General features: G+C 33.7%; 3 protein-coding genes and 1 long non-coding RNA gene across 8 annotated transcripts; 2 read left to right on the forward strand and 2 right to left on the reverse strand.

Annotated features, from left to right (window-relative positions):
- The first annotated feature begins 8,765 nt into the window (after positions 1-8,765).
- On the forward strand, positions 8,766-11,778 carry LOC140982400 (amidase 1). The gene is made up of 9 exons (XM_073448881.1): positions 8,766-8,942; positions 9,440-9,592; positions 9,879-10,003; positions 10,072-10,197; positions 10,267-10,449; positions 10,613-10,760; positions 10,851-11,019; positions 11,381-11,515; positions 11,607-11,778. Exons 1-9 carry the CDS (start codon positions 8,770-8,772, stop codon positions 11,715-11,717), a joined length of 1,323 nt encoding a protein of 440 aa, XP_073304982.1. The 5' UTR covers positions 8,766-8,769; the 3' UTR covers positions 11,718-11,778.
- On the reverse strand, positions 11,604-16,292 carry LOC140982402 (OVARIAN TUMOR DOMAIN-containing deubiquitinating enzyme 9-like). 4 transcript variants are annotated; one of them, XM_073448886.1, is made up of 11 exons: positions 16,107-16,292; positions 14,273-14,575; positions 14,026-14,189; positions 13,856-13,929; positions 13,616-13,670; positions 13,208-13,282; positions 13,008-13,081; positions 12,867-12,915; positions 12,699-12,783; positions 12,336-12,392; positions 11,604-12,035 (listed from the first exon to the last, which is right to left on the reverse strand). In XM_073448886.1, exons 1-11 carry the CDS (start codon positions 16,120-16,122, stop codon positions 11,992-11,994), a joined length of 996 nt encoding a protein of 331 aa, XP_073304987.1. In that variant the 5' UTR covers positions 16,123-16,292; the 3' UTR covers positions 11,604-11,991. The 4 variants fall into 4 exon arrangements, with proteins under 4 accessions (XP_073304987.1, XP_073304988.1, XP_073304986.1 ...); XM_073448887.1 differs by having other exon boundaries at positions 14,273-14,597; positions 16,107-16,286; XM_073448885.1 differs by lacking the exon at positions 16,107-16,292 and adding an exon at positions 15,850-15,910.
- A 2,560-nt stretch (positions 16,293-18,852) lies between these two features.
- LOC140982397 (ABC transporter G family member 24-like) lies at positions 18,853-26,479 on the forward strand. Of its 2 annotated transcripts, XR_012176255.1 has the most exons (15): positions 18,853-19,303; positions 19,597-19,673; positions 20,233-20,493; positions 20,822-20,885; positions 20,981-21,127; positions 21,242-21,276; positions 21,452-21,525; positions 21,707-22,602; positions 22,999-23,295; positions 24,335-24,820; positions 25,112-25,260; positions 25,478-25,767; positions 25,856-25,989; positions 26,069-26,318; positions 26,429-26,474. XR_012176255.1 is itself a non-coding variant. In XM_073448878.1 (14 exons), exons 1-14 carry the CDS (start codon positions 19,062-19,064, stop codon positions 26,223-26,225), a joined length of 3,309 nt encoding a protein of 1,102 aa, XP_073304979.1. In that variant the 5' UTR covers positions 18,853-19,061; the 3' UTR covers positions 26,226-26,479. The 2 variants fall into 2 exon arrangements, 1 of the variants encoding a protein (XP_073304979.1); XM_073448878.1 differs by having other exon boundaries at positions 26,069-26,479.
- On the reverse strand, positions 26,265-26,994 carry LOC140982405 (uncharacterized). Its single transcript, XR_012176256.1, has 2 exons — positions 26,928-26,994; positions 26,265-26,848 (listed from the first exon to the last, which is right to left on the reverse strand). It is a non-coding gene; the product is annotated as an uncharacterized lncRNA (long non-coding RNA).
- Between the last annotated feature and the right edge of the window lie 892 nt (positions 26,995-27,886).

Here is a 27,886-nt window from a genome sequence, read left to right on the forward strand (position 1 = left end):
CTATATAATATAATGTTATTATAAATAATAAAAATAAATTTTTCAAAAAACTTGTTATAAATCCTGGGAGGATGTTAAGACGACATCCCACACTCCCGGTAAGGGATACGACAAGTATAAAAGTCTATAAGGTTTTTAAACAAAATATCTTATGACACCTCATTATAATATTGTGATATGATATACATAATTATTTAAAACATTACTAATATTATATACACCATATTATTACCATAAAATTATACAAATACATACATTTATTTTCTTGTACACCAACGGTCATAAACGGTAACAAAACGGCTAGTTTTTGCCCTATAAATATGATCTCACAAACACATTCAATCACTCCAACTTTCTCTTCTTCTCTAAAATTATTCTTCATCAAATTTTTGAAGAAAAAATAAGATGGCTTTCACAAAGTTATTTTTAATTATTTTGGTTATAATACTCACGAATCTTGTACTTATCGGAGAATATCCTCCTCATGTGTTTTAATTATTTTTACGAATGCTTGTATTTGTTGTTTATCCATTACTTTGTATTGCAATATTCATTAACTAATAAAATGCATCATAATTTTTTTTAGTACCACCATGTCAAACTTGACAAAGCTCGAATTTGTTGCACTCGACATTACGGGGAAAAATTATATGCCATGGACTCTCGATGTAGAAATGCATCTTGAGTCATTGGGTCTAAGCGAGACCATTAAAGAAAATGGTATATCTTCATCACAAGAAAAAGCAAAAGCTATAATATTTTTGCGTCGACATCTCGATGAAGGTTTAAAATGTGAATATCTCATCGAAAAAGATCTCATGGCTCTGTGGAAAGGATTGAAAGAAAGATTTGAACATATAAGGGAAGTTATACTTCCGACCGCCCGTGATGAATGGAATATGTTAAGATTCCAAGATTTTAAGAAAGTCAGTGATTACAATTCAGCGATGTATCGAATAATCTCGCAGCTAAAATTTTGTGGACATGAGGTCACAGAATCGGAAATGCTTGAAAAAACATTTTCCACGTTTCACGCATCAAATATAACTTTACAGCAACAATATAGAGTGCGTGGATTTGCGAGATATTCTGAGCTCATCGCCTGTCTTCTTGTGGCGGAAAAAAACAACGAGCTACTAATGAGAAATCATCAGTCCCGACCCACTGGATCATCAGCATTTCCAGAAGTAAATGCTGTAAGTAAAAATGAATTTAAACCTGGAAACCAAAATCAAATTCAAAGACAAGGTTTTGGTCGAGGTCGAGGTCGTGGTCGTGGACGTGGACGTGGAAGTGGTCGTGGTCGTGGTCGAGGCCGTGGTTTTGAAAACAATAGAGATAGTTATTTTTATAACTCATCTCAAAAGGGCGTCACGAACCACCCACAGAAAAGGCATCATGAGAACATGAGTGTTAATGAAAATCACTCGAAAAGATTTGAAAGTTCTTGTTTCAGATGCGGCACTCCAGGACATTGGTCTCGTATTTGTCGAGCCCCTGAGCACCTTTGCAAGCTCTATAAAGAATCGATAAAGGGGAAAGAAAAAGAGACCAACTTCACTGAGCGAAGTGACCGTTTGAGTGATTCAACTCATTTTGATGCTGCTGATTTTATGAATGATTTCTCTGGAAATGATCAATATGTTGGTGGGATAGAAATGAACAATATTGATGCTGCAGATTTTCTCAATGATTTCTCTGAAAATGAACAATATAGTGGTAGAATATAAATGTACAATAATTTATTTTTCATGTATTTATATGATAATGTTTTATTGTACAATTATGATATGTGTTATATTTACATATGTATTGTCATTAATTTTTTTTCATTGCATATTTTTTGAAGTTCAAATATGGAAAATGCTATGAGCAAAGCTGAAGTTTGCATACCCGATAGTGGTACAACGCACACTATCCTCCGAGATAAAAGATATTTCTTGGAACTAAAACCAACAAAAACAACGGTGAATACAATATCAGGTCCTGTAGACTTGATTAAAGGATGTGGTAAAGCACAATTTTTGTTACCTAATGGTACAAAATTTTTGATCAATGATGCTTTATATTCACCACAATCGAAAAGAAATTTGTTGAGTTTTAATGATATATATTCCCATGGGTATGATACTCAAACAATGAATGAAGGGAATGAGAAATATATGTGTCTTACCACATATAAATCAGGAAAGAAATATGTGATTGAAAAACTACCAATGCTCCCTACTGGATTGCATTATACACATATACGTCCCATTGAATCAAACATGGTAATTGATAATTCTTCAATATTAACCAATTGGCATGATCGATTAGGACATCCTGGTTCAACAATGATGCGAAGAATTATAGAAAATACACATGGTCATCCATTGAAAGACCAGAAGATCTTTCAGAATAATAAGTTTCAATGTAAAGCATGTTCTCTTGGAAAACTTATTATAAGACCATCACCAGCCAAAATCCAAACTGAATCACCAATGTTTCTTGAACGTATTCAGGGTGATATTTGTGGACCAATCCATCCACCATGTGGACCATTCAGATACTTTATGGTATTGATTGATGCCTCCAGCAGATGGTCACATGTATGTTTATTGTCAACTCGAAATGTTGCATTTGCAAGATTACTTGCTCAAATAATAAAATTGAGGAATCAATTTCCCGATTATACAATCAAGAAAATTAGACTTGATAATGCTGGTGAATTTACTTCCCAGACTTTCAATGATTATTGTATGTCTATGGGAATCATTGTTGAGCATCCTGTTGCTCATGTACATACTCAAAATGGATTGGCTGAATCATTGATTAAACGTCTGCAAATGATTGCTAGACCAATGATTATGAAAACAAAGCTCCCTATTTCTATATGGGGACATGCAATTTTACATGCTGCTTCATTAATTCGCATCAGACCAAGTGCATATCATAAATACTCCCCATTGCAGCTTGCATTTGGTAAAGAACCAGACATTTCTCATCTGAGAATTTTTGGATGTATGGTGTATGTGCCTATTGCACCACCTCAACGAAAGAAAATGGGACCTCAAAGAAAGATTGGAATTTATATTGGTTATGATAGTCCATCGATCATTCGATATCTTGAACCACAGACAGGCGACGTGTTCACAGCACGTTTTGCTGATTGTCATTTTAATGAGGAAATCTTCCCAATGTTAGGGGGAGAACAGAAACATACCGAAAAAGAAATTACATGGTATGTATCATCATTGTTACATCTGGATCCAAGAACAAAACAATGTGAAAAAGATGTACAGCAAATTGTGCACTTGCAAAGAATAGCAAATCAAATACCAGATGCATTTGCAGACACAAAAGGGGTAACTAAATCATATATACATGCTGCAAATGCCCCTGCTCGAATTGAAATTCCGAAGAAACAAATTGAAGATAGTCATGATGTCATTAAACGCCTGAAGCGTGGAAGGCCAGTTGGTTCCAAGGATAAAAATCCTCGAAAAAGAAAATTCATAGAGAAACACAATGATCACAAAATAGAGAATGATGTTCCTGAAGAAACACATAATGATCACAAAATAGAGAATGATGTTCCTGAAGAAACACATGATGATGAAAATGTTTTGTCAGAACCACAAACTGACGAGAATCATGAAATCTCTATCAATTATATTAATACTGGAAAAATATGGAACCGAAAAGATATAGAAGAAATTGATGATATATTTTCTTATAATGTGGCAATCGACATCATAAATGATAATGAAGATCATGAACCAAAATCTTTTGGTGAATGTAAAAATCGGCAGGATTGGATAAAATGGAAAGATGCCATCCAGGTTGAATTGGATTCGCTAAATAAACGTAATGTTTTTGGACCTATAGTCCTTACACCTGAAGGTGTAAAACCTGTTGGATACAAATGGGTTTTTATTCGAAAGCGAAATGAGAAAAATGAAATAGTAAGATATAAAGCTCGACTTGTTGCACAAGGATTTTCTCAAAGGCCTGGAATTGACTATGAAGAAACGTATTCTCCCGTGATGGATGCAATTACGTTTCGGTATTTGATTAGCTTGGCAGTATCTGAAAATTTAGAAATGCGTCTTATGGATGTTGTTACAGCTTCCTTATATGGATCACTTGATAGTAATATATATATGAAAATCCCTGAAGGATTTAAGATGCCTGAAGCACAAAGTTCAAAACCCAGAGAATGTTATTCTGTGAAATTACAAAGATCATTATATGGGTTAAAGCAATCAGTCCGAATGTGGTATAATCGGCTAAGTGATCATTTGATGAAAAAGGGATATGTAAATAATTCAATATGCCCTTGTGTTTTCATTAAGAAAACAACATCCGGATGCGTAATTATTGCTGTATATGTTGATGATTTAAACATCATTGGAACGAATAATGAAATTCATGAAGTTGTGTCATACTTGAAGGAAGAATTTGAAATGAAGGATCTTGGAAAAACCAAGTATTGTCTGGGTTTACAAATTGAACAAAAAGAATGTGGAATATTTGTTCACCAGAAAAATTATACAGAAAAGATCCTTAAACGTTTTAATATGGATAAATCAAATCCTTTAAGTACTCCAATGGTTGTTAGATCATTAAACATAGAAAAGGATCCATTTCGTCCATGTGAAGATGATGAAGATATTCTTGGTCCAGAAGTACCATATTTAAGTGCTATCGGTGCCCTTATGTATCTTACAAATTGTACAAGGCCTGATATATCTTTTGCCGTAAATTTATTGACAAGATTTAGCATATATCCAACAAAGAGACACTGGAACGGAATTAAACATATATTCCGTTATCTACGAGGAACGACAGACTTGGGACTTTTGTATTCAAAAGATGCTAATCCAAATATAATTGATTATGCCGATGCTGGATACTTATCTCATCCACACAAGGCACGTTCCCAAACTGGATATGTATTTACTCGTGGAGGCACTGCAATTTCTTGACGTTAACAGAAACAAACGCTCGTAACAACTTCATCAAATCATGCCGAGATTATTGCACTACATGAAGCAAACCGTGAATGTGTGTGGTTAAAATCAATGACCCAACATATCCAAATCTCATGCGGATTATCATTCGACGAGAAGCCTGTGATACTATATGAAGATAATGCTGCATGTGTTGCTCAAATGAAAGAATGATACATAAAAAGCGACAGAACTAAACATATTCCTCCTAAATTCTTCGCATTCACCAAGGAGCTTGAGAAGAATAAATGTATTGATGTTCGTCACATTCAATCAAGTGAAAACTCATCAGATCTCTTCACAAAGACACTTCCTACGACAATATTCAGAAATCATATATATAATATTGGGATGCGCAATCTACGAAATCTGTGAATAATTGTTCGTGTCAACATGAGGGAGAGTTTACGTGACTGCACTCCTTTTCCCTTACTATGGTTTTTATCCCAATGGGTTTTTCCTTGTAAGGTTTTTAACGATGCAGTATAAAAACATGTAATGAAGACAATCATTATGATCATCATCACAAGGAGAGTGTTGAAAAATAATATTTAAAATGTGTGTATTGAATATTTGAATGTTGAATATTTGAATGTTGAAAATTAGGTAAAATTAGGTGTTGAATATTGAAATTTGTGTGTGATGATGAAGGTAATGATGTAATTTATTTTTGGATTATTTGTAAAAATTTTCTATAAATAGATATCTCATTTGTGAAGAAAATCACAATTGAGTTGAGAGAAAAATATTATAAAGTGTGTAGTGTGATAATTTTGAGAGTTTGAGATTTTTACTTTTTTACCGTAAATTTTTACTTTTTCACAACAATTTTTTATTTTTTTTTTCCTTCGCAATTTTTCCTAAAATGGTATTTGTATGACTCATTTTTAATTTCAGGTATGAATTCTTATCGACTTTAGGTCTCTAAATCAATATTTTCATAGTAAGATCGACGATAAAATTGATTTATTTTTAAAAATTGTTCAATTAATTCGATCAAAAAACTGTTATTTGACATGAAATAATAATATAATATAATAAATAATATATTTTAAATTATAAATATATTAAATGTGTATATATAAATAATAAATGTATATAGTCAAGTTTAAAATCTAAATAATATAATTATATATATCTATTTTTCTAAAAAAAATAAATAAAATTAGTAAAATAATATTTTTAATAAAATTTAAATTAAAAAATAATAGTTGCCTGAAAGAAAAAAAATCCAATTTTTCTTTAAAAAAATTAAAATATGTCAAATCGGTCAAATGGTTTTTTTTTTTTTTTTATCATTTTCTTGATCGGACTCGTGATTGGTTTTCGATCGAACTGATCAGTCTGATTTTGAAAATATTGTTATAAATAACTATGGATTTGAAATTCTTTGCAACAATGGATTCATATTTTTTTTATTTTCTTCACTATGTTAAATTTGATATCAACATATGTATCAGGTAATTAATGTCATTCAACATGTTATTGCTATTCTCTGGATATGACCAAACCACCAAAAGCACCCCTACTCCTGACTTCTTGCTTATTACATTAACTGTAATTAAAATCTTTAACTTAATTAATTTTCTTTTTCTTTTTCTTCTCGGTCGACACAAAATTTATTTTGAGAAAAAATATCAATCCACCCAGAAAAAATAGTCGACCAAAATTAAGTTAATTTTCTTGGTCGACCAAGAAAATTTCTTGGTTTTCTTGGTCGACCAAACATTTTCTTGGTCGACCAAACCATCTTCTTGGTCAACCAACATAATTTTGGTTGACCAAGAAGAAATTGTATGTTTTTTTTTGTTATTTTTATTATTAATTTTTGTCTATTCTAAGTATCTTATTCTCTTAATTTTTGTTGAATTTTGTAGGATATACCTTTGGGTCGACCCAAAAGCAAAGCAACAAAGGTCGACCAAAAAAAAAACAAGGTCTACTTTGTGTCGACCTAGCTAAATATGTGATTCATATGTTAAAACATGTAATATTATATAACATAATTGTGAAATTGTGATTCATATGTTAAAAACATGTACATAATTGTGATTCATATGTTAAAAACATGTAACATAGTTGTGAAATTGTGATTCATATGTTAAAACAACATGTAACATAATTGGTTGTGAAATTATGATTCATATGTTAAAACATGTAACATAGTTGTGAAATTGTAATTCATATATTAAAACATGTAACATAGTTGTGAAATTGTGATTCATATGTTAAAACACACATGTAACATAGTTGGTTATAAAATTGTGATTCATATGTTAAAACATGTAACATAGTTGTGAAATTGTGATTCATATGTTAAAACATATAACATAATTGTGAAATTGTGATTCATATGTTAAAACATGTAAAATAGTTGTGAGATTGTGATTCATATGTTAAAACAACATGTAACATAGTTGGTTGTGAAATTGTGATTCGTATGTTAAAACATATAACATAATTGTGGCTCATATGTCAAAACACATGTAACATAGTTGTGAAATTGTGACTCATATATCATAACATGTAACATAATAATGTAACATTATAGAACATACTTGTGAAATTATGTGATTCGTATGTTAAAAAACATGCAACATTGATCAAAATTATGTAATTATCCGTCAAAAATAAATAATTATCGACCATATTTATCAAATATATGGATTAGAAAAAAGTCGACACAAAAACAACCTTGATGGTGGTCGACCACTTCCAAGCAAAGCAATTGATCGACCAAGACCAAAATTTTGGTCGACCAAAAGACCGACCAAGACCAAGACCAAAATTTTGGTCTTGGTTGACCAAGAGACCAGGACCAAAAATTTTGGTCTCTTCGTCTTGGTCGACCAAGAGACCAATTTTGGTCTCTTGGTCGACCAAGACCAAAATTTTGGTCTTGGAAGTTGCTTGGAAGTGGTCGACCAAGACCACTTTCAAGCAATTTCAAGATTTTGGTCGACCAAGACAAAAATTTTGTGTTCTTGGTCGACAAAAATTTTGGTCGATTTTTAAGTGTAGGTTGATTTTTTTTTTCAAGTAAATTGACAAATCTCAATAAATCGAAATAAATGTGAAAGATAAATTGTCTTGAGAAGAAGTCGACGGAAAAAAGATTCAGATTTGGAGTCGACTGAAATGAGAATGAATGCAGTATTAAGAGTTTTTAAATCAAATTTAATAATATATTTATGTTTAAACATAAGGATATTTATGTAAATTGACTTATGGATCCTTTTTTTTAAATAAATCACGTTTGGATCCCTTTTCCCTAAATTTCCCCATATAACCAATCAATGCAATCTGAAAAGAAAACAGAATGGTTCTCAAAATTCAAAACGTTGAAGAGATGTCGCCCATTACTACAATTCCAAGGTTGACATCATGCTCTCTAGAAGCTCAATGCGGAGGAAAGTAAAGTTTTTATTGTTGTAACTTCGAATCAGATAAAATAACAATTTATCATGTTTGGAATATGATAAATAAAATACTGTTTGAAAATTAAAAGTTACAAATCATAGGGATAATCAGGAAGATTTAGATTCACACCTACATTTTTTTTAAGGTTACTCTTTAATTTATTTTATATTTATATATATATATATATATAAATTTTGAAATTTGATTTTAAAATAATTGGGATGTTATTAGTTTTTTTTAAAGGAAAAACAAAAATTTTTGTTCAGTATGCATCGGTGGTTAGTTTTGATAAAAGTTTATTTAATTATTAAACACTTTTCACTTTTCAGATTTTAAAATCAATTTTCAATTGGATAAGATGTATTATTACAACGTAGGATTACAGAGAGCAGAAAAAACAGAGCATAGAATGGCGAAAAACCCATCAACAAGATCGGATTTTGGTGCTTTCATGGAGAAATTTACCCTGCTCCCGCAGCCTTCACCACATCAACTTCCTCTGAGTGGCCTTACTTTTGCTGTCAAAGACATGTCAGTTTCTTCCTCGTACCGTAACAACCCGACTCCTTTTTCGTGGGTAGATCAAATCATGATAAATTGTTAATAACTGTTTTATTGTAAGATTATGCATTCAGGGTTGCAAAGTTTTATTTTTGAAGATATGGGTTCAACTGAATACACATAGATGTTGAAATTTTATGTGCATTTGGAAAAAAAGAAGAAGTTTTAGTCTGATGTTCCATTTTTAGTAGGTTCGGATGTATTTGCTAAATTTTCTTGGCAGAGAAATCCTTCAATCATCTTTGCATGCCAGTGTTACTTAGAGCCATGACAAGAGGGAAGCACTCCAGTGGTTTCGAAACTGTTCAAATTCCAATTATAAATGCTAATAATTTCACGCCTCTCCAATTCAAGTTATTTTCCTCCGTTTCTCATTGTTTTTTCGTATCATTTTTTTCCATCTGTTGATATTTGGATCATGCGATTTCTGAATTTGATAATGAAGGTAAAGTTACATATTGGTTCAGATTTGATGTGGAGGGATATGTGACCGGATTCGGGAATCCGGATTGGGTTAGGACACATTCCGCTGCTACATCCACTGCACCTGCAATCATGGAGCTGCTGAATGCAGGTGCCAAATGTGTTGGTAAAACAGTAATGGATGAAATGGCTTACAGGTTTGATCTTATCATGTTCTTTTCATCACGAGCCTTTAAATATTCTACTTACTACTTACTCGGGATAACTTTTATGTTGGGATAACTTTTATGCTATTTCCAATATTTTAGCTGCATCCCAGGAAATTTGGGTTAAATTATATGCTACATTACACCCTATAACGCACGAGCCATTGTTTTATCGATATAGGGTACATCACCCATGAGTATAATATGGTACATATGTCACCCAATGATTTGTGGTATAAGGGTTATATTTCACCTTAGAATCCACTTTTCTTGGCAGCATAAATGGAGAAAACATACATCACGGGACCCCAGTCAATCCACGTGCTGAAGATCGAGTACCTGGAGGATCATCCAGTGGATCTGCTGTTGCAGTTGGTGCCATGCTTGTAGATTTTTCCTTAGGTAAGTTTTCTTAGTAAGTAAAATATTTTCTGATACTCTGCTGAACCGAAACAATTTACTTACTATAGGTACTGACACTGGAGGAAGTGTCAGAGTTCCTGCATCATATTGTGGAATTTACGGTTTCCGACCATCTCATGGCATCATTTCAACTTCTGGAGTTATACCGATGGCCCAAAGCTTTGATACAGTTGGTGAGTATTCATAGAATCACTCTGACAAAATATTTGTAAGTAAATTTTCCAATGGAAAAATTCTCTCAGGTTGGTTTGCTAGAGATCCCATGATATTGAGTCGAGTGGCGAAGATTTTATTGCGACTGCAAGATGATGGTCCTGCAAAACTTGGTCGTGTTATTGTCGCAGAAGATTGTTTCAAACTCCTGAACATTCCAAGCAATCAACTCACAGAAGCACTCATAAGCTCAATACAAAAGATACATGAAAGTACGCTCAACATCCTGTTATCTTAAAGGCTCTTTTTACAATCAATCTTAAACTTACACCCCATTTGGAAACAAAACAAAAAAAGAGAAAACAACCCTTCTAGGATATCGCTATTTGGACCTTCAGTATCAAAGTTTTCGTAAAACTACCTTGTTCTATGTAGGTCATACTATAGAATACACATCTCTGGGAAGCTTTATTGATGCCAACGTCCCCATCTTAAAGCATTTTATGAATGCTGAAACTAAAAATCAAAACTACAATATACCCTCATTGGCAGTTCTTTCAAGTGCTATGCGAATGCTTCAAAGGTCCATTTTACGATGATTCACGAGTTCTCTTTTTGTCAAAATTACACTGTAAAGCTCCTACATCTAATCAAGAATCATTTCTTGAATCAGACATGAATTCAAGAAAAATCATGGTGAATGGGTAAGTTCGGTCAAGCCAGATTTAGGCCCTGGAATATCAGAGCGCGTATGGGAAGCCATCAGAGCAAGAGATGACAATATTAACTCATGCTATTCATTGAAGACTGAACTGCGTGCTGCTCTCAGTTCACTACTAGGGGTACTTACTTCCATGTCCGTCCATGTGTGGCATAACTCCCTTTCGTTGCATGATTTGATACCGATTTGTGTCACATTCATCTAAAATGTGCCTACTCTTGTAGAAGTCAGGATTGTGAAATATGCAAGCACTAAAACATATCCTGTCCATGGGATTATTTTGAATGACCATAGATATATTATATGTACATCTCCATAATCAATTGTCTAGTATGATGTTACACGTCTAAATTGTGTCACAAAGTTACCATCTTTTTTTTTTCAGCAGAGTATATGAAAATAACTATTTTCGTTTATAATGCTTCTAAAATGTGATTTTTCCACGCCACCCACCGTTTTGTCCCTAATAGCTATGCCCACAGGAATTTGGCATCCTTGCAATGCCTACAGTGCCAGGGCCTCCACCAAAGCTACAAACAGAGGCAAACGCATTGGAAACATTTCGGGCCAAGGCTTTTAGTTTGTTATCTGTAGCTGGAGTATCCGGATTTTGTCAGGTCTCTTTCTTTCTTTCTTTCTTTCTTTCTTTTATTTGATGATCTATCTTGTTCAACAATATTAAGAACAATTTGGGATATGTATGAGCAGGTAAGCATACCAGTAGGCATGTATGATGGTTTACCAATCGCGGTTTCTTTGCTGGCAAATCATGGTGCTGATGGATTCTTACTCAAACTTGTTGAGTGTATGTATTCATAAAATTCTTTAAAAATTTTACTTCGTGATGTTGTTTTTAGAGTTGTAATCAAGTATGAATAGCGTATACACAATACATGTAAATTTTCGGGTTGGTGCTATATTATATACCCGATCGGGTTTGGGCAATTTCCTTGGTCATGAATTTTAAACAAATGAAGCATCTATAATTCAATCAATCAAATAAAGCTCATAAAATTGATATTTACAACCACAGGAACATGTGCAGATACAGATAACAATCTGGTATGATATGATATTGCCCAACACCACCACTTCAATTGCTCTTCTTTTTCTTGCCCTCTTCTTCTCCAGGCAGTTCTACAAACAAAGATACATAAAACTTAGATGCAAGGACATGTAAGTCATGAAAATATAAGACAAATATCAAATTGTTTCAGTTTCTGTGCACACTACTTTTGAACTACTATATAGAATTGGTGATCAATAGTCTTTATCCAGTGGTCTTCTTGTCGGATTGTTCCAAAATCACCCAGAAACAGACTTATGAATGTGTGCTTGTGTTTTTGTAAAACCTTTTTCTTTTTACATAAAAATACAAGATACAACAAAACGAGCTTCCACATTTGATTTAGATAAACAAGAGAGACATATATTCACCTCCCATCGGATAGATTGAGTTGTAGTGCACTTCCGCCCAGAAGCTCAAGAATACAACTGCATGAAAAAAGCAGATAAACAACAATCAAACTAAAATGGCAGTTCCAAAATGCCAATAAGGATGCATAACCTATTCATTTAGACAGCAGATAAAAACTAGAAAAAAACAACATTCTAAAAACTATAGTTGCAATGCATAAAATGGCTATAAGAACACAAACATGGTCGGAAATAATGAAGCGCAAAATGGAGAATGCAAAGGGGTAGCTTTTATGTCATTAAGTATAATCGATAAATTTACTGGTCAAGTATTACATGTTCCAAGCTTTTCGTGTAATGAGGCTAAAAATGAAGAAAACTCACTTCTATTTGATTTTTGAGTTCGTGGAAGTATCTCAATATAGCATGTATCCTTGAATGAAGTAACAACAAAAATCTTTATGCCATACTGCCGTAGAAAAATTAAAATTCACAAGTCAATGAGCATTAAATAACATTACAAAGAAATGGAGAAAATAAACAAAATGATACCCAATCTGCAGCAGCCTGTAATGTGATATTATCACCCCATTCCCCAAATCTGGAACCAGGCAAGATTGATTTAGGCTACGAACAACATTTAAGGAACAAAACACATTAGCATGCTGAGAAAGTAACAGATCTTTATCATACCCGCTCATTTTCTTCAAGTATTCACCATAAGTCATTGGGACATAATTTTTGTATAACTCGGGCTGTGACTTCAGCTAATGTTTGGCATATATGAACAGATTAGTTGCAATACGGAAAAGGTTATGATCAACAAACATAAAAGGCTGAATTTTCAATAATAAATTTAAACTTATCTGTGCTAGCATAAAATTGTTACAGACCTGGTTGATTACTTGTTCTCTCACAAATTTGTGATGCTCTGGAGTTCTGTATATTTGATCTGACAATGACCGGAACTGCAGAAAGAGTTACGTGAGCTTAAGTAAATATGAAATTTATCACGGGGTAAAAATCAGCTAATTTTTTTTAAAGTTGTACTGATTTTATGGTCATAGTTTATACTTTATTCTTAATCGATGAGAAGCAAAACAATTTTCCAAATATTCAGATTACAAATAAAGTGAACGAGTAAATATTTGAATAATGACACAGTAATAGGGTTCTAAACATGGCAATCAGAATGTCGAGGGATGTAGGGTAGTCCTTCAAAGCCACAGGCTGAAAATGTGCTAAATTTTCATAATCTAAGACCGCAGCATTTTCAAACGGGGAAACCGTAGCACACCAACCTGGCAATTTCCATCTCCCAAAATTTTTAGCTCGACAAGGTCATATAACTGCAATCTGATGAACGGAATGAAAATTAAGTGTCAATGAAATATGCATAGCATAAAACAAATGCCTGAGAAAGATGACACGAGTCAAATGAAATCTCAGATATATATAATAACATCATGATTTATTTACAGACATGGAAAATTATATAGAACAAATGCGTGGAATAGAAGATTTGGAGTGACTTTCATTACCTGTTCAGCAGCCTTTGATGATCTGACGTGGCTTCATCAATAGATGGTATTTCTCCATTAATTTTAGGAACATGCTGCAACAAAGACATGCTTGACATTAATATCATGGTAAATTTTAGCCACCAAGGAAAAGTTTTGGCTAAATTTGAGAACAAGCATGGCAAACGCACAGGAATAGCAGTCATCTGATTCATCCTTTTTCCCACTTCGCCATCAAGAATTGACTCATCTTCAATCCTGGGCGATACATCTAAATTATCGGCGTCAACTGATAATTCTGCAAAGTCAGATAACACGGCTACCTGTTTGCACGCTTCTTGCTTACAGCCATACTCTGATAACGGATTAGCCGTAAAGTGAAAGAGAAGTAAAATTTAAAGAATTGAAACATAAGAAAATTATTTGCTTTTTTGTTACCAGAATTCAAGTGCCAATCTTGATCGAGAACAGACACTTGAATCTGTTGCTCCAAAGATGATGTCTCAGACACCTCTGCGACGGCCACTCTTGAGAATTCTTCCTGAAGTGCATGAGCAATAACTTCATCATTTTCGACAGCAGAGTCTTTTGGACCACAAAAACCTTCTTTCACAGACTCAACCCACGAAAAGTCCTCCTCGTAGACAGTAGCATTTTCAGAAGCACCGTGATTCATAAAAGATACGTTAACAAGGTGAGGCCCCCACCAAACAGCTTCGAGATATGTCATCATCTTCATGTCTGATATCAAAAGAAGTAAACACTTTGGCAATGTTTAAACAAACACTTTTTTGGCAACAAGAGAATCTTTTCTAGAAGGTGACAACAGCTATCTTCTTGCTGGAAATCATGCCGCTTTAGATCAAAAAATGGTAACTTCCCTTTTTGGTTGAATAATTTAAATAACTAAAACCAAAAAACTAAAAAGTAAATATATAAAACAATAATAGCAAAAAAATCATCTCTACTTCAACTGATGAGGCGAGTTCAAGAAAACGTGCATTGTAAGCATAAAGAAATATAATCCATAGGGAAGCCATCAAAGCGAAAAAATCAATCACATAACATCGAAATAATAAATTTCCAGTGTACTATGCAGTTGATTTTTTAAAATATCAAAATTTGTTTTCCACCTCAGAAAATCATTACTTTCCCCACTTCAATATTTGCAGGAGAGAATGGCTAAACATAGATTCAAAGAAGAGAGTACAGAGAAATCAACTGCTCCACCATTTGAAGAATTAACAGGTCACAGGAAATTCTACATCTCGAATAAACAAATTTGATTAATTTTGGAACAGCTGCTATAAATATCACATTAGTTACTTGTACGTGAAAGCTTTCTCAACTCAAGGATCAACGGAGTACATCTAGAGATCTTATAAGCATTTCCGAGCTTTTTCTTCCAAAAGAATGATTTGATGACAGGTCTATACTTTACTAAAGAATGGTAGAATTCAAAGAAAGAACCTTTATACACTTGTAATCTACTCATTAAATCGAAAGAACACATCAGCAACCAGTGAGGGCAAGGCTTAAAACTCTTTCACCGAGCAGGCATTCAATGGTGTGGAATGGTTAAAGAATGGAAATATAATTGTTCCCTCTTCCCTCTCTCTGAAATAAATATAAATTGTGGCAGGAGTGTGTAAAAAGATTGCAAAGATCTCCTAATTGATGAGCCAAGATTTTACTCTCCAGATCATAAGTAAAGTATGCATAACACTCGGAAATAGAAAGAAAGGTGACGTTTTGACCAGGGGTGAATCCAATCATTTAATCGAGAGTCGGATTTCAAACAACACTGGATGATGATATTCGAATTGTAAACAAACACTAGTAAAATTTGAAATTTTCTCATTTAAACTAGACGACCATCTATTGTGCCCCCGTAGATCAGCCTCCTACTGAAAAAATGGTACCAAGTTTTATCTTTTCCAATGTTCAAGAAAAAGCAAAATATTCAGAAAAAAATATCCAACAAAGGTAATCAACACCCACAAACATGAGCAGACCTATATCATCAAACCACGGCCGACAAAATTTAAAATCAAAATGCATCCCTCCTGCCAAAGCAACTCAAGTTCGCAAAAAATACAAAATTCGTGATATGTAACTAGAAAGAAAGGAAAAAAAAAACCAATATTTACCAAGTACCAACCCACAAGAAAAACAACATTTTCGGCCAATATCAATAATCAGCTTCTAGAGAAAGCCAAACACAATTTATTTTTCTCCTAAAACAAAACCCAACGTCCATACTTAGACTTACATGCGATCAGATGCATGCCAACCTATGCGTATGACTCTTGTTTTGCTCAGTTTCACACCCCAGAAATTATGATATACTTTTATCAGATTAATCAACTGGAATGACCTTGAAACGGGCCGCAAAAAACTGGGACCATAGCCGCCAATAAAGTTATCTTCCGAAAATCTGTTTACATTTGGTCCCGCATGACATTTCAAATATTTGAAACTAATTTCTCTATCATATGCCATTAGATAATTCAAACACAGACCGAACTGGGTCGAGGGACTTGAAATCTCACATTTAGCCCGACCCATTAACTTAACGAAGCCCAATGAGCCTACACACGAACTGGGTCGAGGGACAATGACAACAAAGACTTTTTTTTTATTGGAAAAAATCCAGTCGACATAAGATATTTAATTTTTTTTAAAATTATTCATTCAATTTCTTATACGCAGTATCCACAAAAAGAAAGNATTAATTTATTATAAGCTTTGGTCAACTTTATTAATAAATTCCATGAACGTATTGGCATAAATATCGGGCGGCCATACGCACATGGCCGTTGCCACTGCTTTAAATTAACAGGACAAATTGTCAAGTAGTTAACATATCCTTGTTAGTGATGATCACATCGAGGGGTAAAGATTGTGATGTTTTCGTTATCCATAATTCCAATTAATTTAAACATTATTCTTTTATTGCATTAGACATCAATTTGAATCCATGAATATGTTATCTATGTTGGAAATTAGTTTTAATGAATTGAAAATAACGAAAAAAAAACTCTAAAACATGAAGACGGTTGTATTAGAAATTTTCAGACAGCAAAGAGGCGCAGAGGCCAAAAGTTTGAATGCTTCATCGAGTTTTCTGATGTCATTTCATTCCAAATGTGTTCTTTGATGATTTTTATTCCATATATGTTGAACTAATTGACAATCATATGGTTAAAAGATCATGTCTCTGTAAAAAAAAAAAAAAAATACCAAATAGATAATCAAAGTTCATTTCGACAACATTGGTTTCAACTAATTGTGGTTCATTCACATGTTCGAATTCTCACAAGCATTATAACTTTATCAAATTTTCAACAACATAAAATCAATAGATCTACCACTCATGAGTTGAGAACAATTGATTGTTAGGTGGGAACTAGAGGTTCCACTAGTCGGGATGGCCCGACCTTTAGTCGTTATTAGTTGGGACAAACAACTCGGACTCTCTGAATTTTGATAACTAATAGAAAAAAGATTTGAGAGTGAGTCTCATGTGAGACCGTCTCATGGATATTAATCTGTGAGACGGGTCAACCCTACCCATATTCACAATTAAAAGTAATACTCTTAGCATAAAAAGTAATACTTTTTCATAGATGACCCAAATAAAAGATCAGTCTCACAAATACGACCCGTAAGACCGTCTCACACAAGTTTATTTGAAGATTTAAAATTATGTACCTAGAGCATTACTAAAATTCTTGTTTTTTTCCTCATAGCAAAGCTATTTAATTTTGTTTGTCGTTGAAAGTTATTTATGTCTGTATGGTCGGACGACACAGCATACAAAGATCGCTAAACAAGACTTGGTCTTGCTTCACTCCATTTTCCTAAAGTGCCCTTCCCTCCAATTTTGACAATTTCGAAGAAAACAATTTTTTTTAAAATAAATAAATGTTTGCCACAGGTCAGAAATTTAACTGCTAGATAATATTTTTGATTAAGTCTCTTGTGAGACGATCTCACGAATCTTTATCTATGAGACGGATTAATCCTACCGATATTCACAATAAAAAATAATACTCTTAGCATAAAAAGTAATATTTTTTTCATTGATTACCCAAATAAGATATCTATCTCACAAAATAAGACCCGTGAGACCGTCTCATACAAGTTTTTGCCAATTTTTTTTTATTATTATTACAATGGCGTGAGATTGTTTAACAATAAGATGCATTTTGTATATATAATCTTTTCATAATATTTACAATCTATTTCGTTTCATTTTCATTTTTCCATAAATATATTTATCAGTGTTTAAAAAAGGATATTTGGTATTCTAACCTAATATCATGCATTTAACATATTTTTTCTTACCTAAATATCTAATCATTTTTGTTCATCCCCATATTTCTCTAATGATTTTTCTACATCTAATTCAAACTTAAAATCAATGACATATTTCTATTCTTTATCCTATACAAATTGGTTGAAAACTATGTCAAACAATATTTTTTAAAAAATTAAAAAAATTAAAAATTATATATATTAAACTAGGCGGCCAACGAATAGACAACCTAGACAATCGATTTTTTAACAACTTCAGACTTTGCTTTCTTAAAATCGGAGATGTGGACGATCATCCAACATCTAGATGGTCTTAGACGACACTTTTTATAACACTGATATTTATTATTATCCGAAAATAAAATCAAATGCTATATCACCCAACTTTCATCAAAACATACAATTATTTTGCAGCGATATTATTATAAATTATATTTTCATCAAGTTACACGTACTATTATAACAACGAGTCATTTTTTGATTCATAAGATGAAATGACATATAATATAGAAGTAATAAATTATATATATGGTATAATAATTTTAAATGTAATTTTAGAATTTGGGTCAAATATTCGATGAAACGTATAATATTTTATAATTGTGTATACAATAAATTATAACTATATTTTCTCAAGTAAGTTATTATATGTTTTTTTGTAAGAACATTATGTAATTTATCCCTAAAAAAAAAACGACAGTGCGGCCAAGTACGCTAAACGTAGAAACACCAACAGAAGGCAACCCCATATTCCAACTGATTAGCTTCCAAAAACTCTCCTCCATATCACGTTACAGTCTGGCTTACCAAGAGATCGTAAATATCAAGTAGCGGAAGAACTAATTTTTTTACCTTCTCCTTTGGGATTAACCCACGAATTTGCGGTGTCTCGATTGGTAAAATAATTATGAGCAGAAGGAAGCTGGGTTCGTCCACGTTGTTTGTTTTCTTTACCGGTATTGTGCTGCTTCGGTCAGGTTTCCTGCAGTTGGTGCGCTGTCAAGTGGGTGGATTCAGTCCACCCAATTTGCAAGATCCAGAAAATCTTGATTTCTTGACACGGTTAGCGTACAATGGGCTCGATAATCTGACCTCTGATATTCTCTCCAGTAAACTTATTCAAGACTACAGCTTTTGCATTGAGGACCCGTAGGTGTTTCGACTCTCATCTCCAACTTTGTTTGTACATATTTCAAGAAAATCCTGAAACTTTGGTGTGTGCGGCGGGGGATTCCTATAAAATGATGAAATTTACAAAAGACGGTGAAAGACGTGCATTGAGATTTACTCTCCGTTTTGTTTTATTTTTCATTATGTTTCAAGAAAATGTCGAAACCAACAAAAATGACCACCCACCCACCCTCCTTTGGGGTGTTTTTTGGGTCGGTGGTGGGTTTTAGAGATGAATAACTTATTAATTCTTGTTATGTATTTATGTGTAGGGAAGCTGAATGGAACACAGCTTTTAATTTTTCATCAGATTTGAGTTTTGTAGCTGCTTGCCTGGCCAAAACTGGAGGTAATCGGAGCCCATGTCTCTGTTTTTTTGAAAAACTCATTAGAAACACAGCGACAGGTGTCGATGGATTCACTTACATAGGATTAAGATTTCAACTTTTTTTGTTTTTCACTGTAAACAAGTGACATATATGGACATGAAATCTAGATTATTGAATACAATGTTACATGATAAAAAAGACGGGACCTAGGATTGTGGGATGGAAAGATCAAGATCTGTTACAAATATCATGCATTATTATTCAAGTAAAATTGGAAGGAAAAAAAATCTATTCATGGCTAAGCTTATGACACATGCTTAGCTTGAATCGAATCAAAATTTGGAGTCATTTGATATGGAATTGACTAAAAGTTGCTATAACCTGACTTCATCTTTTCACGGGGAATAACTACGTTTAAAATTAGATTATTGGAATTTCAGACAAAGGAAATTTTTAGACAAACCCCAAATATGGATTATATATCGAATTTATAACCTTTATAAATTGCATACTTTGAAATTTTTTTCAGCATTTAATTTAGCACTTCTATCTTTGAACCTCTTAGTTTTTCAACCACAGATGTTACTCCAAGATTATGTAATGTGGCAGAGATGGAAGTTTACTTTAATAGCTTGAAGAATGGTTGGAATCACATTAAGCCTAATAGGAACTGTAACTCTATACATTGGGTTGCTGGTTGTGAGCCAGGATGGGCTTGTAGCACTGGCTCTGACGAGCATACCGACTTTAAGAATATTCATCAAATACCCGAGAGGCAATCTGATTGCCAGTCTTGCTGTGAAGGTTTCTTCTGCCCATATGGTATCACTTGCATGATGCGTAAGTTACCAAGAAAATGTCAACTTTAAATTTATTTAGTTAGTTATATATTTGAACCTGCATATAGTCTTCTTACGGTGCACTATATGAGGCTGTTCCAATGTTAAAAAATGTTATTTTGATATTAAGCTTTACAAAACTATTGATCAGTATTAATGTGACTCGTGCATCCTATTATCAGTAATCTTCTTAGCATCAAAAGGGTATTTGATCTTTTTGTATCTCTCGGCAATCCCTCTTTCAATAATAGATAATTTCTGGGTTTTAAGTATTATTGTTGTTCAATAACTGATAAAGACATCCTTCCAAATTTCTTTTTCAATTGAAGCATGTCCATTGGGTTCCTACTGTCCACTCGCTACCTTCAATCCTAGTACAAGCATGTGTGCACCGTAAGTACGATTTATACATGTGATGATGCTTCTTTAAACTTAGCGTTTTTCCATCATATAATGTGTATAACATATTTATTAGTAGGAATCTACAGATATTCTTACAAACCACCTCCAGGAAATTCAAGTCACACTTGTGGTGGTGCAAATGTGTGGACAGATGCTCGTTCAAGTGATGAGTTATTTTGTACGGCTGGTTCCTATTGCCCCTCAAGTACTGAGACAAAGCCTTGCAGCAGTGGGTAGTGATTGTTATCTCAAAAACTGTCAAAATACAATTTTTTTTTCTAGACTTCTATTTTAATTGCATCATTTAATTTCAAATACGATACTAATACTTGTTTTCCAACTATCAGGAATTACTGTCCAATGGGTTCAACGGATGAGCAACGTAAGTTTCGAGTTAATGCACGCCATATTATTCTTTTCCCGCTCTTTCTCGGTCCTTGCCATAGCTGTATGTGAAAAGCTTGTATTGGAATAGATTATTAACAACTGGATACATATTTTCAAAATCATTTGTTATTCGGACATTTTTCAACCCATCTCAATGACGACTATGTCAGGATGCTTCAAGTTGACTACATGCGATGCCAAAACAGAAAGTCAAGATATTCATGCATATGGTATTATGCTAATTGTAAGTAAACTCGAATTTGACAGTGTTTCCAAGTTTTCTTAACATGTATTTTATTAATTACGATACATATAAGATAATGTATCCTCACTAATGTGACCCGTCGTGTTTTTATTCACATCTTGAGTATCTTGTTTAATTGCATTTGGGATAGTTGATAAATTATAATCAACTAATGCGGCAGGCTGCACTAAGTACCCTTCTGATCATAATATATAACTGCTCCGACCAAATTCTTACCACAAGAGAAAGGAGATATGCCAAATCCAGAGAAGCAGCGGCACAAACTGTAAGGGAGAAGACACGAGCACGTGCGAGGTGGAAAGTTGCCAAAGAAGCTGCCAAAAAGCATTCTCAAGAATTTCGATCTCAATTTTCTGGCAGATTTTCGAAGAAGAATCTTCCAAATTCTGATCAAATTAAAATTTTGAATCAAACAGAAAGTGAAACTATGTCCGATTTGTATCCATCTTTGTCACCTACTCCATCTCAAGCTAAGAAAACTGAACCCGTCCATCTTATGAACATGATGTATGAGACTGAAGGCGATTCTACTAGTTTTGAGAGTTTTGATCTGGAGTCTAGAGAAGTGAATGGCAAGAAAATAAGCTCAAAAGAAAAGGATATTCATACTCAGAGTCAGATTTTCAAGTACGCTTACGCACAACTTGAAAAAGAGAAAGCTCAGCAGCAGCGCGACAAGGACCTTACGTTCTCGGGTGTCATTTCAATGGCTATGGACAGAGGACCTGTTAAACGGCCTCTAATTGAGATTTCTTTCAGAGACTTGACTGTCACTCTAAAAGGCAAACATAAAGATCTTTTGAGGTCCGTCACAGGGAAGATAAGACCTGGTCGTATTACAGCTATTATGGGACCGTCAGGTGCTGGAAAAACGACATTTCTTTCAGCTCTTGCAGGAAAAGCAGTTGGATGCACTGTTAGCGGAATGATATTCATTAACGGGAAGGCAATATCTATTCATTCGTACAGAAAAATAATTGGTTTTGTGCCGCAAGATGATATTGTGCATGGGAATTTGACTGTGGAAGAGAATCTATGGTTTAGTGCAAGATGCAGGTACGCAATATTTAGTACTGAACCTTTTGTAGATGCAGGGGGCAGGGGATGTGAACAGCAACCGAACGTAATTGATCTGTGACTTTTTTAACATGTTACATTTTTTTGGAAACGATTCAATAACGGGCTCATGAACATTCACTACTAGTATGGTTGTTGTACATAGATATCGTAATCTAGACCTTTTTTGGATAGTAGAATGTGGTATGTGCATTTGGAACTTTCTTTATGACAAAGTAGAACGAAAACATAATTGTTAACGAAACATAATTGTCTTTACAATTTCACTCTTTATAAACATTTCAGGTTCTTCATCTTTACTCTATTTTCCCCATGTACTAATGAAATCTTTTTATTACAAAATGCAACTGCATTTACATTTTAAAATTTTTAAAGACTGTCTGCAGATTTACGAAAGCCGGATAAGGTTCTTATTGTTGAGCGTGTCATTGATGCCTTGGGATTACAGGCAATACGGGGTTCATTAGTTGGAACAGTGGAGAAACGTGGCATCTCCGGAGGTCAGAGAAAACGAGTAAATGTTGGTCTGGAGTTGGTAATGGAACCGTCATTATTATTTTTGGATGAACCAACTTCAGGGTTGGATAGCTCATCATCTCAGCTACTTCTAAGAGCACTTCGACGAGAAGCTCTTGAAGGGGTTAATATCTGCATGGTTGTCCATCAACCAAGGTAACAGTAACAACCTATATTATGTTTTTGACTTTTGAAACGAGCTGATCATGGCTAATGTATGTAGCTAAACATTGTTATTTTCGTTTATGATTGCACTTATTGTTAGAAATTACAGAACTAGTGTCATTTATATGAATAACAATAAATCAAACTTTTAATGTGGTGGTAAATAACTGCTAAAGCTACCTACATCATTTGTATCCCACAGATTGATGAAATTCACGATGATGTTTTGAGGAAGGATGAGATAAGTTTGTGACAAAATTGGTTCGTCATGAAGTAGAATAATTCATGTTTATAAATTATAATCTTTCTACGTAAGGACAATCACACCCAACTAACTACTCTATTTATCTCAACCAACTCAAATATGGATGTAATAACCCAATCTCACATTGGATCGTGTGAGATGTATGAATGGGATTATAAGGCTACATAATGGATTTCCGTGGTGCTTCATAGAATTTGGATAGACATTAACTGGTAGTGTACTCCATTGGGTGAAGTCTTGCTTGTGGAGTCACGAGGCATAGGACTTGACAAAGTGGTATAAAAATGGATGTTAGCAGGAACAACAAGAACTAAGTGCTTTGTGGACAAAGTTCTATCTGCGTGAGAACCACCTCTAGAATTTATGCGCTGGTAGATCGATGTGTTAAGCTACGATAAGGGCGTAGTGTAACTCCCCATTTGCATCGAATTGTGGAAGAGGTGCCAATGGATAATAAATTAATCAACTATTTCTTAAAAGCAAAATAAATTAATTATTTGTGAATCCCATTGTGTAGAGTCTAGCTTGCACGAGCTTATGGTCCAGGGTTTGACATTAGTCTATTAGCCATGACTAATCATTCAACCAAATGCCATCCAACATAATCCAATACTCATAAACAAAACAATTTTTGTAAGGGGCTATTTTTGGAATGTGCCAAGTTTCTAGTTCCTATTTACTTCGATTTTTGGATGTCTTGTTGAAAAAAAGGGATTCTAGTATTTTTCTCAAGGACAAGCCTTTGAATTGATTTTCCTGTTGCAGCTATATGTTGTTCCAGATGTTTGATGATTTGATACTTTTGGCAAGAGGAGGTCTTACTGTCTATCACGGACCTGTAAAAAATGTTGAAGATTATTTTTTAAGTCTTGGCATTGATATACCAGACCGTATTAATCCTCCAGATTACTTTATCGATATTTTGGAGGGAATGGTTAAAACTAGCTCAAGCTCAGGCGTGAGTTATACAGAACTTCCTGTTAGATGGATGCTACATAATGGTTATCCTGTGCCACGAGATCTGCAAAAATATGCAGGACCTGGTACATCCCTGCTGAATGGTGATCATGGTCATGAGATTCCTTTTTCTCTCCCGGAGGAGCGATCATTTGCTGGGGAAGTATGGCAAGATGTTAAATGCAATGTGGAGCGGCAGCGTGACATGATACGACACAACTTCCTTAGGTCGACTGACTTGTCAAATCGAAGAACCCCAAGTACTTTTGTGCAATATAAGTATTTCCTTGGAAGGTACATGATTTCAAAGATGATCTTGATCAGAAATGTCACTTGACCTAATTCCAGTTGCTGTTTGAGAAGGGCTGAAAACCAAAATGGGATATGTTGGTCACATAATCGGGGGTTGTTATATGTTGATATTCTTAAATTAGTCGATCTTTTTTCAACAAAATCATTATTTAGTTTTTCTAATGGGATATGTTGGTCATATAAATGGGGTTGTTATGTGTTGATATTCTTAAAGTAGTTGCTCTTTTTTCAACAAAATCATTATTTAGTTTTTCTGATCTCATTATGTCTCAGGGTTGGTAAGCAAAGACTGCGAGAAGCTAAAACGCAAGCAGTAGACTATCTCATCCTGTTAATTGCTGGCGCATGCTTGGGATCACTGACCGAGGCAAATGATATGAACTTTGGATTTGGTGCTTATACATATACAATAATAGCTGTTTGTAAGTTCATTAAATTTTTAGGGTCACTTGTGCTATTTTAACGAATTGTTCATCTTTTCATGTTCCACCGTCAACATTTTTTCGTCCCCTGGTTCAAAAGTTACAAAATTGTTTTTGTTGACTTCCTTCTCATGACGACTTGCTCAACATTCACCTACTTTTCTTCGTCAGTAGTTTGCCATTCTTGCTTCATGGTTTCTAACTAGCCAAATTTCAGCTTTATTGTGCAAGATCGCAGCTTTAAGATCATTTTCTCTCGACAAATTACAATACTGGAGGGAGAGTGCTTCTGGCATTAGCAGCCTAGCTCATTTTGTGTCCAAAGACACTGTCGACCTATTCAATACCCTGATAAAACCTGTGGTCTATCTCTCAATGTTTTACTTCTTCAGCAATCCAAGATCGTCCTTTGCATATAATTACATCGTCTTGCTCTGCCTTGTTTACTGTGTTACTGGTATTGGCTATGTGTTGGCCATCTTTCTTGAACCTGGTCCCTCTCAGCTGGTAAATTGATAGCTCTATTTAAATAACTATTATCGTTATAGTTTGATCTTCTATAAGAACGACGAATTGAATCTTACAATTCATGCAGTGCTCGGTATTGCTTCCTGTTGTTTTGACTCTCCTCTCGACTCAGTCGAATGGGAGCAAATTCGTGAAACTTTTAGCAGATTTTTGTTATCCAAAGTGGGCTTTAGAAGCGTTTGTTATTGCAAATGCAGAACGGTAGGTTGCAACATCTACTAGTATCCTTAATTTTCTGACATTTAAACTGGCTTTTCTTAATTGTATATTTGAATTTCAGGTACTATGGTGTGTGGCTATTAACCCGTTGTGGTGCATTACTCAAGTATGGGTACAATGTTCATCATTGGATTCTTCGTTTATGCACACTAATTCTTGCTGGTATAATCTGTCGTGCCATCGCTTTCATTGGTATGGTAACACTCCAAAAAAAGTGAGTTGAACCATTGAGCACTCTTGGGATGATCTCCAGTGTCTTTTTGGTCTAATAATTTACATTCACCTCTGTCGCGAAAGCCAAATGTTTATGAGTTTGATAGACCTGCATACGTACATTCATGTTAAGAGACGATGCATAATGTAAATAAAACCAACTGCTTTATCAGCCACAAATTTGATCCTTGGAGGCAATCTTTATAAGCAGCAGCAGCCGCAAGCCAAGCCACAAGACCGGGCCTAAAATATTAGACTATCATGTATGGATGAGCTTATGATAGGTGACATTGTGAAAGTAGAAATGATCATTTTGTAGGATAATATATCGTTTGAGATAGGCAAGACTAGAAACATTTTTCCTGATATTGATTTGTTTCATTAGTTTAGACGCGTATGATTTTTAATGTTTTTCCCACCATATACACAAAAATGATGATCAGACTTCAGTTTTTATATTTTTAAATCAAGATTTGTCTATTGATCTCCACTATAAGTTTCCCCACTTCACCTCTTCCATCTACTACATAATCTCTATTCCTCAGTGTCCGGACACTTTAGCCTCACACACCCCTCGTACTTATTTCTCATTCAGATTCACCACACGTACTCTTCTTCTTTCTTCTTCCTTGTGTTTTTCTTTCGCTGCTCCTCTTTCTCCATTTTCAATTTCTTTCTGCACTTCTTGTTGATTAATTCCTCATAACAATTTTGTCATCTTGTTTGCCAAAAATAATCACATTTGAGAGGAAAAATTTATATTTACAAAGGTTTTTTCAAAAAAGTACTTCGTTTTACTCTTCAACTATTTTCTGAAAACAAAGATGTTGACTTTTAAAAAAAAAACTAAGGTTGTGATTCTACGGAGAGATTTGAACCTACGGATGTAACATTCCAAAAATTTGAGTTGCATGCAGTTATGAATTTTAAACTCCTTAATTATGCTAAATAATAAAAAAGCTAAATTTACTTATCAACAAAAAATTTACCATATTATTTTTAAGGATAATATTTTGTTTTCCCAATTACAGATACATCAAAACACATTAAAATATACTTAAAATTCATAAAACGAACAAAAATTCTACCATATTTTTTTGAAAAATTATTTTAATTTTCCAATAAATCTAGAAATACACAAAAATACATCAAAATACACTTAATTCATGAAATATAGATTAAATAAATTAAAGATATTATTCCAATATTGAAACACCCAAAATATGCATATAAATATATTCAACAAAAGATCCAAAATAAAAATATATAAATAAAAATAAACAAGAAATAATATATATAAATAAATTTTAAAAAACGAAAAATATAAATTTTAAAAAATAAAATAATATTATACCTAAGTAATGGACAATGATTGAATATATAACTAAATTTATTTTAATACCTAACTTAACCAACAAGTATTCGGACCTTTCCGACCCTATAAAAACACCCCAATCTCTCATAACAAGTCAAAATTTCGAAAGGAAATTGGAGAGAAGATTAAGAAAAATTGTTGTGAAGATAATGCTTAAAATAATAAAAAAAAATGGGGAAAATATCCAAATCTATTTCGAAATTTATGAAAATTTTACACGACACTCCTCATTGACCCAGAAAACGACATGAGTAGAACCAGAAAATTCTGAAACATGGAGAACAGGTGTTG

Source organism: Primulina huaijiensis, chromosome 8, assembly GCF_012295235.1.
Source record: "Primulina huaijiensis isolate GDHJ02 chromosome 8, ASM1229523v2, whole genome shotgun sequence".
Lineage (NCBI taxonomy): Eukaryota > Viridiplantae > Streptophyta > Magnoliopsida > Lamiales > Gesneriaceae > Primulina > Primulina huaijiensis.